The sequence below is a fragment of the Chenopodium album genome, chromosome 16 (assembly GCF_948465745.1).
Source record: "Chenopodium album chromosome 16, dcCheAlbu1.1, whole genome shotgun sequence".
NCBI classification, from domain to species: Eukaryota; Viridiplantae; Streptophyta; class Magnoliopsida; order Caryophyllales; family Amaranthaceae; genus Chenopodium; species Chenopodium album.
In genome coordinates this window covers 36,891,652-36,904,715 of record NC_137849.1, presented here as the reverse complement: position 1 = coordinate 36,904,715, position 13,064 = coordinate 36,891,652, and the positions used below count along the sequence as shown (strand labels likewise).

The following is a 13,064-nucleotide window of genomic DNA, read 5'->3' as shown; positions in this document are numbered from 1 at the left end:
GAACTAGACTGACCACCAAAAGCAGGCTGACTACCACCATTGCCAAATTGACCAACCAGCCCACCCAAACTGCCAAATTGACCAAAAGTATTTGATTGACCAAAGATGCCCATGAACGATTTCAATTGCTCCTGATTTAAGCATGACATGATGAAAGACAATAATAAATTCTGATTATTTTTCATAGTTCCCATCTCTGATTGCATCATGCCGATTTTTGCATACAATTGGCTTGGTGCAGTTGGTTTGTTAAAGCCAAAATATTCCTTATTTGTGATACCTGATCCAACTGCCTTCACTGAACCACCATGCTCACGCTTATTCAATGCTCTTGCTAATATGTCATCCCGACCATTGCACACGAATTCTCCTATTTGAGCTTGAGCCTCTACTGCAATATGCAATTTAATAGATGAAACCAATTGAAATAAATTCAAATCAAGGCCATCATTCACAAGAATTTAATGAAAAAAAAAATTGTTGTGCAGAAGAGTCTTCATTAGATTTCTTACTATAGCTTCATGGATTTCCCTATCGACTGGATTTTCAAAAAATATGATTCCATCTTTGACCTGAGAATGGGCTTTGATCCAAGTCAAGTGTCGAGGCACTTGTGACACATGGACTCCCTGTTTTTCAAGTTCTTTTTCCTGGCATTGTACAAAATTAATTTAGACTTATGTTTGAAGTATATTTGGAGGAAAATTTCAACACCCGTACTGTATATATGGCAGTTACATATACAATAAATGTCAAACTCACTATTTGTTCTTCAAAATATTGATACCCAAGTCGGCCTCCTCGATACTTTGAGGTCTTCTTCTTTGCCCTCACACGATTTTTTTCACTCAATTCCTACAAAAAAATTTGAGATTAAATTCACTATACACTATCTTGGTAGAGGAAGCTTAACATAAACTTATAAAGCATCAAAACATATAAGCTTTGTAAAGGGGATAAACTGAATTTCAGAGCTGAATTTCTTTTTTTTGATGGGAAGTAGTGGCAGAATTTATTAAGCAGCAGGGGGGTTGAAATCAGCCATTACAAGCTCCATAAGAGCACCTGGGATGTCTTCCATCCATACCATAACATCCTCATAGTTAAAGTTTCAAGCAATCGATTTCCAGGCATAGCCTATTAAAACCAGATTGTAGGAAGATGCTCAGAGTTGAATTTCAGAACTAAATTTCAGAATTGAATTTCAGAACTGAAATTCAGAACTAGATTCAGAACTAAATTTCAGAAATGGATTCAGAACTGAATTTCACAGCTGAATTCAGAACTGAATTTCAGAAATGGATTCAGAACTGAATTTCATAGCTGAATTCAGAACTGAATTTTAAAGCTAAATTCAGAACTGAATTTCAAAGCTAAATTCATAACTAAATTTCAGAACTGGATTCAGAACTGAATTCCAAAGCTGAATTGTTTCTTAAATTCAGGACTGATTTAAGGAAATGGTAGGGAAAAGGGGTGTTTGCAAGGCAGGGGATTGTGTAGGATCATGTGGCTAAATTTGAATCTAACACTCAAATTATTTCATAAAAATATAACAGCTACCTAAAACTCCTTCGAAGTACAATATTTGACGAACATCTCCCAATCTGTATCTTTTATAAAAGGATATTTCCATGGGGGTTGTTGTCTGACTGCTCCATCTTCTAGATACATCCATTCAAGTCTTAACTTAGTCTTGAAAGCTTTCCATGCTTAGAGGCTTGTGTCAGTATCCAATTTATGCGATTCTCGATGACATAAAATCCCTTCTGCATTGTTGATATAGAATTATTAAACCTTCCTTTGTAAAAGTATATTGTATGACTTATTCAAATAACTTATAACTGAATATGTTTGCTTACTGTGATAGCATTGTAGACTTCGTCTAAGACTCCATTTGGAAGGTCAGACCACTCCTTATAAGTAATCGTTACTCTTTCACGGGCAACAACACTAATGTAGGTGGAGAAATGAGACTTGTGCTCTCTAACTGGAATTCTTTTAATAGGATGCCACTCCAAACGAATCTTGGTGCCAGCTTGGATCGCCTTCCCCACCATAGCAAATACAGTACGACCCCTCTCATCCTCACGCCTTATTTTCTCATAATCCTCAGAATGTAGTGTGTCACCATCATTGGATGGGCGCACACGTTTTTTCTATCTAGCCATCAACCTATAAAAAAAAACAGAAAAATAAATTAATAGGTTAGTTGAATGCAAAAATCATTGTAATAATAAAACCAAAATTTTAAGTAGGACTTCCTAAAGAAAAACCAATAATAAAAACAAGTTAACACTTTATAAAAAAAAATATTTACATGTTTTACGAGATCGCTTTCGCTTGACATTTTTTTTCTTCTTTTTATCTTTAACCCATGTAACCTCATTATGATCATCTCTCACATATATTGAAGAGTCATCAACATTATCATCCACTACTTTTCTTGTTAAAGAAGGAGTCTCCAACACACTATAAAAACAACAATCATCAATAGAGTGTCGAGGCCTTGGTGTTATGACTACTGACCTTCGCTTATCTAAGGGGTCAGTCATATAAAAAAATTTGCTTAGCTTGGGTAGCTAAAATAAAAGGATCCTCTTTGTGACCAACCTTGTTAAGATTGACCAAAATAAGTCCCAAATTACTTTCTTCAACAATGTTGTTGCTGTCAACCCATTGACATTTGAAAAGAGGAATCGAAAACATGGTGTAATGAAACTCACAAATCTCTTCAATGACTCCATAGTATCTCATTGTACCACACACGGGATTCTTATCTTTTGCACTAGCAAAGTGAATAGCTTGAGCCTCTAAAGTGACCCCACTATTTTGCATAGTGCTATTTTCATCTTGGAACTTTGTGTAAAAAGTGCAACCATTTATAACATATCCTGAATAGTTTGTTGCACTAAAGTCAGGTCCATATGCTAAACTCTTGACTCGATCTGAAATTACTATTAAAGAGTCATCGAGCTCCCTCATTACTTCATCTTTGAACCAAGAAATGAATGATTTGCTATGTTTGTCAGCTAATGCCTTTTCGCTTGCTCTTGGATTGTACTTTCTCAAGTGTCTCATATGTCTTTCAACATAGTGTGCAACTTCATCCTCATTATGCAGAATATATGAGCGTGCCTTCTGCCAATTGTTATAACACATATCACGTTGCTTACGACCTAAGGTTCCCACACCATCCATTCGTCCACTATGATTGGATGCAGGAATCCCTATTCTCATTGAATTTACCATAAAGTCACTTGCATATTGTAGTACTTCTTCATAGAAAAGTCGCTCAGCAATACAACCTTCAGGTCGATAAGCATTCTTCACACACCCTTGGTATGTTCTCATTTGCCTTTCGAAAGCCCATTGAACTCTCAAATATATTGGACCACAAAATCTTATCTCTCTTACCAAGTGAACCATCAAATGAACCATGATATCAAAAAAAGATGGAGGAAAGTACATCTCTAATTGACATAAAATTATAACAATTTCTTCCTCCAAAGCATTCAAATGTTCGGGATCAACGACTTTACTATAGATTGCATTAAAAAACAAACAAAGTCTAGTAATGGCATATCGAACATTTTTAGGCAATATTGAACGAATAGCTACGGGCAACAAATTTTGCATCAAAACATGACAATCATGAGACTTAAGGCCCACAAGTTTCAAACTTTCCATGTTTACCAGGTTGCGAATGTTAGAAGAATAACCTTCTGGCACTTTCACCCCGGCCAAGCTTTGACATAACTCGATTTTTTCTTTTCTAGAGAGCGTATAAGCAGCCGATGGCAAGTACTTTCGACCATTCTCATTCTCAACCACATGGAGTTCATCTCTAATCCCCATTTCCTTTAAGTCATCTCTAGCTTTCTCCCTATCTTTGGTCTTTCCACTAATATTTAATAGTGTATCAATAACACTATCACACACATTTTTCTCAATATGCATCACATCAAGCGAATGTCTCACAAAAAGGAATTTCCAATATGGTAAGCTCCACAATATTGAACACTTTTTGAATCCCTGCTGAGGAAGAAGTTTTTTATGCTTCTTACCATATGTGATCTTGAGATCTTTGATCTTTTGAAACACCTCTACTCCAGATAGTATCTTAGGGCGCACCCTATACTCTTGTTGTCCATTGAAGGCCTTTTTCAAGTTGCGATAGTGATGAGTACATGGCAAAAATATACGATTCCCATCAAAGACATTCTTCCTAGATGCACTCAACCACCTTCCTGGAAAACCCTCCATGCATACGGGATAAGCAGTTTTCCCGTAAATAGTGTATCCTGATAGATTACCATATGCTGGAAAATCTTGAATTATACAGAAAAACATTGCTTTTAAATTGAAATTCTCGTTTCGATGTGCATCGAACACCTCTACACCTGTTTCCCACAACATCTTCAAATCATCAATTAGTGGAGCCAAATACACATCAATATCATTACCAGGCTGCCTTGGACCAGAAATTAGTAGTGATAACATCATATACCTTCTTTTCATGCAAAGTGAAGGAGGTAAGTTGTAGGTAATCAAAACAACATGCCATGTACTATAAGTGCTACTCAATGAGCCAAATGGATTGAAGCCATCTATAGACAAAGCAAGGCGTAAATTACGCTTTTCTTTGGCAAACTCTAGAAATTCTCCATCAATAAACCTCCATTATGGGGAATCAGCAGGATGTCTAAGCATTCCGTCATCCTCTCGACCATAGGCATGCCATGTTAACTTTTCAGCATCTCCGGCATTAGAAAACAGCCTTTTAAACCTAGGTATTATTGGAAAGTACCATAACACCTTAGCAGGCACTCGTCCTTCATCATTTTTGTATCGCGAGGCATTACAAATTGCGCATCTCTCTAACGATTCATTCTCGTTTCGATACAACATGCAATCGTTAGGGCAAGCATGAATTCTTTCATAAGGTAAACCCATGACACTCAATGTCTTTTTTGCCTCATATGTACAACTCGGAAGGACATTATCATCTGGAAGCATGTCTTTTACCAATTCTAGGATCATATTAAAGCTTTGATCAGTTAAACCATGACCCGCCTTCAAGTTATACAGCTTAAGTATGGCAGACAACCTAGTGTATTTAGTGCAAGTTTCATACAAAGGCTTTTCAGAGTCACTTAATAAGCTCTCAAATCTAGTGGGATCTTCATCAAAATTCTCATGTACTACATGGAGCATTTCCTTTAATCTATCTCCCTCATTTTTATGTTGACCTTCATTAGCATTATCTGAAAAGTTACTCACCGAAGCTTCATCCCTACATTCTCCATGCCAAATCCAACGGGTATATGTTTTATCAAATTCCCATTTCTCCAAGTGATTAAGTATCTCTTCGGGTCTCTTGTACAAGAAATTATGGCACATGTGACAAGGGCATGGTAGCTTATGGCGGCCTCCACTATTCTTAACTGCAAACTTAACAAATTCTCTTACACCTACTTGATATTTTGGGTCACTTGGTTTAGTTGTTGTTATCCAACTTCGATCCATTTAATATTGTCTACAGAACAACTAAAATAATTAATCTCATTCTAATTATTTTATTTAATTTTTATACACTCCTGCCCCTGCCCCTCTCCCTACACCTTTCCCCTCATATTCTAATAATTAAATTAACAAAAAGCATAACTCAGCAACCAATAAGCAACGAAACTCACGATTTTGAGTACATGCATGAATCCATAGTGCATTTGTAATAAAAAAAAAACAAAAAAAAAACAATTTGGAAAACCCAACCACAATAAAGATGTCATACAAACAAATATATAATCGATACACAAAACCCTAACAAAGCATACATGCATCAATTGAGCCAAAATTCTAACCTTTAAGTTTGCGGTGGAGCCGTGGAGGAGCTGTGGAGGAGCCGTGGAAGAGTCGCTGCTCTTTCTTTTTTTTTTTTTTGTTTTTTTGAAGAAAACCCAAAGATGGGCAGCGCTACCAATAACACTAGCCGTAGTACAATCGATGAAATCAAATGTTCATTTGGGAATTTGATGAAAAATGGAAGACATGAAATCCAATGTTCTTCGGCAATAGAGGCAGCAATTGAAAAATTGAAGAGGGTTTTTTTTGATGAAATTGAAGGGTTTATTTTGGGTAGGAATTTGGGAGGGAATGGAAAATAAGATAGGCGGCAATAATGGAACTCTGTAGAAATCGAAGTATTAGCATTATTTTTTTACCTTACATGTATGAGACCCGTTGTAAACAACAGGTCTCTTACCTAAGAGATCCGTTGTAAATAATAACGGGTCTTTAATATTACCTTGTAATTTCAAACCGCAAAACATAATATTTGGCGCCTACTATTAGAGACCCGTTACGTGTAATGTAGGGTCTTTTATATAAAATAGACCCGTTAATTGGTACAACGGGTCTCTTAAAAGGGGTCTCTTTTCCATTTTTTGTAGTAGTGTTAATTTAATATAGTCTAATTTCTGACAAAAATAATTTAATTCCTGACTAAATTAACCTAATAATTGAGAAAAATAATGCAATACCTGACTAAAATAATCTAATTCATGACTAAAACATACTAATTCCTGACTAATATTATCTTAAACTATTAAATTCCTCACTAAAAACTATTAAATTCCTGACTAATATATTGTAATGGCTGGCAAAAAAAGACCAATACGTGACATAAATTATTAAATTCCCGACTAAAATATTGTTATTCCTGACAAAAGTTGACTTATACCTGAGAAAAATTATATAATTCCTGAGTAACACATGTTAATTGCTGATAAAATTAAAAATCAAATTTCTGACTGTTTTAATCTAATTCCTGACTAGCTGAAATAATCTAATTCCTGTATGTAATAATCTATTGAACAAAGGAACTTGGATTTTAAAACATAGCAATTCCTAACTAACATTATCTTATTCCCGACTTATATTATCTTAAACCTGATTAAAAAAGTATTAAATTCCTGACTAAATATTGTAATGTCTGACAAAATAATTCAATACCTGACATAAATTATCTAATTTCTGATGAAAACATGCTAATTCCTAAGACCTATAAGTTTCAAAAGAAGTTTAATTACTGACTAAAATATTGTAATTTCTGACAAAAATAGACCTAAACTTTACATAAATTATCTAATTTCTGACTGTATTTATCTAATTCTTGACAGGCTAAAATAATCTAATACCTGAATGAAACAATCTTATTCCTGATTAAAAATGTATTTACTTACAAAAATAAGTTAATTTCAGACCAAAATGCTATAATTCCTGACTAAAATATTCTTATTCCTGATTAAATTAATCTAATTTCTAACTAGAACAATTTTATTCCTGATTAAGATAATTTACTTCCTGACAAAAATAATTTAATTCCTGCCCAAAATAATCTAATACCTGACTAAAATATTCTTATTCCTGATATATTTAATCTAATTTCTAACTGAAACAATTTTATTGCTTACTGATATAATTTAACTCCTGACAAATATATTTTAATTTCTGACAAACATATTTTAATTCCTGACAAAATTAATCTAATTCCTGATTGAAATAATCTAATTTCTTACGCCAAAAACTATTTAATTCCTAACTTAAATAATTTTGACAGTATGATTTATATTTACTTTTGTTGCAGATTATTACATATATGACAAGGATGAAAACATAAATAGATGTCTAGTAGGTTATACAGTATCATACTATAATGATGGATATTTTTTATACAAAGCTCCTTCAAGATCTGTTGGTTTCAGCGTCAGAAAATCAACAAAGAGAAGAGATAACAATGATATACTGTATGAGTTTTATTTTAGATGCTCTAAGGAAGGATAGACGAAGGGTAAAATGAAGATTGCAGGTGAACAAAATTCAGTCGAAATACCTATATTGGGTAAAACTGATAAAAAAAGAGAAAAGAAAGGGAAGTAAATGACACAAAAACTGGATGCAAAGCTCATATTCGTTTCAAGAAAAATACAGAAGGTAAATTTGTTGTTCTAACACATGAGTTGGAACATAATCATGAATTTGTAATAACAGTTCAACGACATCATCTAAGATCAGAATGGCAAATATCAGCTCCAATGGGTGAGCTAATTGAGAGCATGCTTGAGAGTGGTATTAAACCAATGGATGCTTACAATTATATAAGCAATGAAGCTGGAGGAGAAGAATGTGTAGGTCATACTAAGAGAGACCACCTTAACTATGTATCGAGGGTGAAAATGAGTATGGTTGAAGGTGGAGACATGTAGAATGTATTAGACACCATTCAAGAAAGAGCAGATAAAGATCCTTCATTCTTTTATAGACTGAAATTTGGAGAAGAAAATAATGTGGTAAGCTATTTTTGGCGTGACTCTCAATGCTTGAAGATTTCAAAGCTTATGGTGATGTTTTAATCTTCGATACAACATACAGAACAAACAAATATGGGTTGATATGTGCACCATTTGTTGGTATAAACAATCACCGGAGAACAACAATGTTTGGATGTGCCTTCATAACTGATGAAAAAGACTGAAACATTTGTTTGGCTGCTTTCAATTTTCAAAAAGTCAATGTGTGGAATTAAACCAAAATCAATCTTCACTGATCAAGATCTTGCAATAAGCAACGCCATACCAGAGGTAAGCAGTTTTAGCTTCATAATATATATTCTATAATTTAATATTTGATTAGTGTAAGTAATTTAATATAGTCTAAGTAATTTAATATAGTTTAATTCCTAACAAAAATAATTTGATTCCTGAGAAAATTAATGCAATACCTGACTAAAATAATCTAATTCTTAACTAAAACATACCAATTCCTGAATAATAGTATCTAATTCCTAACTAATATTATCTTATATCTGACTAAAATATATAAATAACTGACTTAAAACTATTTAATCTTGAATAACAGATTCTAATTCCTAAGAAATATAAACTAATAACTGACTAAAATAATCTAATTCCTGAAGAAAACATACTAATTCCTGACTAATATTATCTAATTCCTAACTATTAATATCTTATACCTGACTAAAATATATTGGGAAATTCTCAATGGTAACCCCCAATTTGTGTAACACTGAAATGGTGACCCCTTTTTTTTTTTTTAATTGTACAAAATGACCTTAATTAAAAATTTATTCTCACTTATAACCTTATTTCACTAAATGGTTAATTTAAACTAAACTATGGTTAGGTTTTTTTTTAAAAGAACTTTAAAAAAAAAAATTAACCCACCAATCAGCCACCCACACGCACACCACCACCTTCAAATTAAACTTTCCAGCCAGCGCCACCCTCCTTCACTACCGGCGACCCTGACCCAGGACCCATGAACGCTTCCCAACCACCGCCTCTCCCTCTCTGTCCTCTGACAACACCGAAACCCACCACCGCACACCATTTCAAACACCGACACGATTTCGATTGAAGGTGGTGGTTTCGATTTCGGGTTAGGATGGATTCGGTATCGGGTTAGGAGGGATTTGGTTTCGGGTCTGGGTTTGGGGAGGGTGCTCGAATTCGGGTGGCTCGTCAACAGAGAGATATGGAGGTACGGCGAGCCGGCGAGTGACCATACTATGGGTCGTGGGTCGAAGGAGAAGAGGAAGTGTCGTGGGTCTGGTGGGGTTGTCGGATTGGGGTGAGGGGTTGGTGGCTCTGAGGCGGCGACTGGGTGAGGCTGAGGTGGAGGTGGTGGATGGGAGAGGCTGATGGTGAAGGTTACTGGAGGTGGTAGGTTGGGTGGTTTTTCTTTTTTTTTTTTTATAAAAAAAAAAAAAAAAAATCTAACCATGGTTTAATTTTTAAACCAAATAAGACTCATTAATGTTATAAGTAGGATAAATTTCTTAATGAGGGTCATTTTGTATAATTAAAAATAAAGAGGATTACCATTTTAGTATTACAGAAGTTGGGGGTTACCATTGAGAATTTCCCAAATATATTAATTCCTAACCTAAAACTATTTAATCTTGATTAACAGAATCTTATTCCTAAGAAATATAAACCAATACCTGACTAAAATAATCTAATTCCCGAGAAAAACAAAATAATTCCTGACACATATTGTCTAATTCCGGACTAAAATGTATTAATTCCCGACTTAAAACTATTTAATCCTAACTAACATAAAAATTTCTTACTTAATGTACAACCAAACAAGAATTCAACTCCATAGTCAATCTGAGATTAATAACATTAATGCACACAATTAATAAACAACACAAATTACAGATCACAACATATATAATCAAAGAGAATAAGGAGTAATAAATAGCAAATCTATAAAACAGAAAAAAAAAAAAAAAAAAAAAAACCCTAGAATCTTAATCTTCTTCTTGTTCTTCTTGAGATTTTAAGCTTGTTTCTGCTTTTGATCTTCTTTTTCTTCTTTCTATTCCTTCTTTTGTTGATCTTCTTCTTTCTGTTTCTTATTTTGTGCTTCCTGGAATTTCTCCTGTGCCCTCTTTCTCTTCCTCAGTTCTTCGATTTCATTTTTTTCCACTTTTCATAGAGCTTCATCAGTTCATCTTTTACTCTATCTCTTCTTTTGAATACATCATTTAATCCCTTTTCAAAGTTGTCAATAACATTTTCTTCTGGATCGTTTGATGAATTAGAAGACTGAGAATTATTTTCCATATTTGAGAAATAAAGAAAAAAAGTTTATTTTTGGAGAGAGAATATACAAGACAACACACATGCAAAATGTGTGAGAAAATAATGGTTTTATAGGCAAATAAAAAAATATTAAAAAAAACTATTTTAATTATTTTTCTATTTTTTATTAAAAAAAAAAAAACTCTGGATAAATATCTTTATTCTAAAACCCTGACCCAAAAACTATTTAATTCCTGACTAAAATATTGTTATGTTTGACAAAAATAGACCAATACCTGACATAAATTATCTAATTCCTGACTAAAAAATGCTAATTCCTGACTTAAATATTGTAATGACTGACAGAAATACAACAATACCTGACATAAATTATCAAATTCATGACTAAAACATGTTAATTTCTGACTAATATAATCTAATTCCTGATTATAATATTCAAATTTCTGACTTAAAAATGTCAAATCCTGAGTAAACTTATCTAATTCTTCTTATCATTGTTGCAGGTTTATCCAAATTTAAGACATAAACTGTGTCTATGGAATTGACAAAAGAATTTTGTGTCACACTTTGGAACTCTAAAAAACAATCCTGAATTCAAGAATATGTTTCACAAATGCTTAAGTGGTTGTGATTTAGAATCAGAAGTTTAAGATTGCTGGAACAAGATGGTTCAAAAGCATGGATTAGAAAAAAAAAAGAATGGTTTGATAGGTTATTCGGGCTACGAGAAAAATGGTGCGCAACATTGAGCAAGGATATTTTCTCAGTCGGAATTCTTTCATCTCAAAGAGTAGAAGTAACAAACAGGGAAATTTCATTTAAGGCTAACAGAACCACTAAGCTTTTGGAGTTCTTTCACATATTTGAAGCTACTGTGAGAAGATGGAGAAGCACTGAAAAGAGTGACAACTTCAGATTTACCAATGAGAAACCAAAAACAACAACAAAAATATTAAAACATGCAACTGAAGTTTATACTCTAAACTTATACAAGGATTTTAAGTTGGAATTTGATACAAGTTTAGGAGCATATGCAAGAGAAAAGGCCACTTCAATACAATATGTCAAATTCTTTGATGTTTCTCTGATGAAGATTATAAGCACACCTATCAAGTCACATATCACAGTCAAAACCTTGAGTTTGTGTGTTCTTGTATGTGCTTTACAGAGACCGGATTGTTGTGCTTTCACATCCTCAAGATAATGCAAATGTACATCATACATGGAATACCAGAGAGATACGTTTTGAAACGTTGGACAAAGCTTGCAAAATCAATGATATGGGATGAAAATGAATCAGGTACATACATTCTTTTTTATTTTAAAATTTATTATTTGTTAATTAAATATAAAATAAAAACATTATTATTCCTAATTATTAGAACTTATTCCTAACAAATATACTCATATTCCTAACAAATATAGTCTTTTTCCTGTTAAAAATATTGTTATTTCTGATAAAACAATTTATTTCTGACAAACATAATCTTATACATATACAAATATTATTATTTCTGATAAAAAAAACTTATTTCTTACAAACATAATCTTGATAAAAAAACTTATACATTAATACCATTTTCAGCTTCAGTAGGAAGCCTCTCATTACCATCAGCATTAAAAACTCTAATGTAAAAATTTGAATCATTATCGTGATAAATATCCAGTCTTTCTCCAGCAACAATATTATTGGATGCTACAAAGCTTGTCCATCCATCATCAGTTAAACAACCACCACAACTTCTTGTATTTTGTGGTACGCTTATCACTCTTACCTCCCAGAATCTGCCATTATTCCCACGATAGACTCTAATTGGACCTGTGAATCTTAAAATAAAACTTTTTCATTCTGCAGGAAGCGGCTGAAATAAAAAAAAAACACCCAAGAAAGAATGAAAACATTAAATATTTACTATAACGCAAAACAAATGTATAAGCATATAACTTAATGTATTTACCAAACTAAGCCTATAAATTGGTCTGAAATTAACAGAACATTTTGCCATATTTGCATAGAAATCAGCCATTGTCTTCAAGATTGTATAGAAGAAAAAAAATATAAGTTAATGATATATTGCTCAACCTTATATAGAAACAATAGAGGTTATTAAAGAAAGTCTGTTTATAGAAAAAACTTAATTTAAAACAGCCTTAAAATAGAGAATAGTTATGTATAAACAACAATAATTAACATGTAATTTAACAGAAGAAATTATGACTTTAGTCAGAGTTGTATGACTTTTTGATGATGCAATAAATTATATTTTCAGATTTGTATGACTTTTTGATGATGCAATAAATTATTTTTTCAGTTTTGTATGATTTTTTCATGACTTTAGTCAGATTTGTATGACTTTTCATGAAGCAAGAAAACTTATGGCTGATGCAGAAAACAATATTATTTTTCCTGACAAATTTGATCTTATTCCTGTT

General features: G+C 33.0%; 1 protein-coding gene across 1 annotated transcript; it reads right to left on the bottom strand.

Moving 5' to 3' along the window:
- Positions 1-4,683: 4,683 nt before the first annotated feature.
- On the bottom strand, positions 4,684-5,529 carry LOC145584181 (uncharacterized). The gene has a single exon (XM_081641088.1). The coding sequence runs from the start codon at positions 5,527-5,529 to the stop codon at positions 4,684-4,686; it is 846 nt and encodes a 281-aa protein (XP_081497214.1).
- Positions 5,530-13,064: the final 7,535 nt, after the last annotated feature.

Bases quoted from the DNA above. Each gene is read 5' to 3' on its own strand.
- LOC145584181 (XM_081641088.1), bottom strand. From the start codon at position 5,529: ATGGATCGAAGTTGGATAACAACAACTAAACCAAGTGACCCAAAATAT.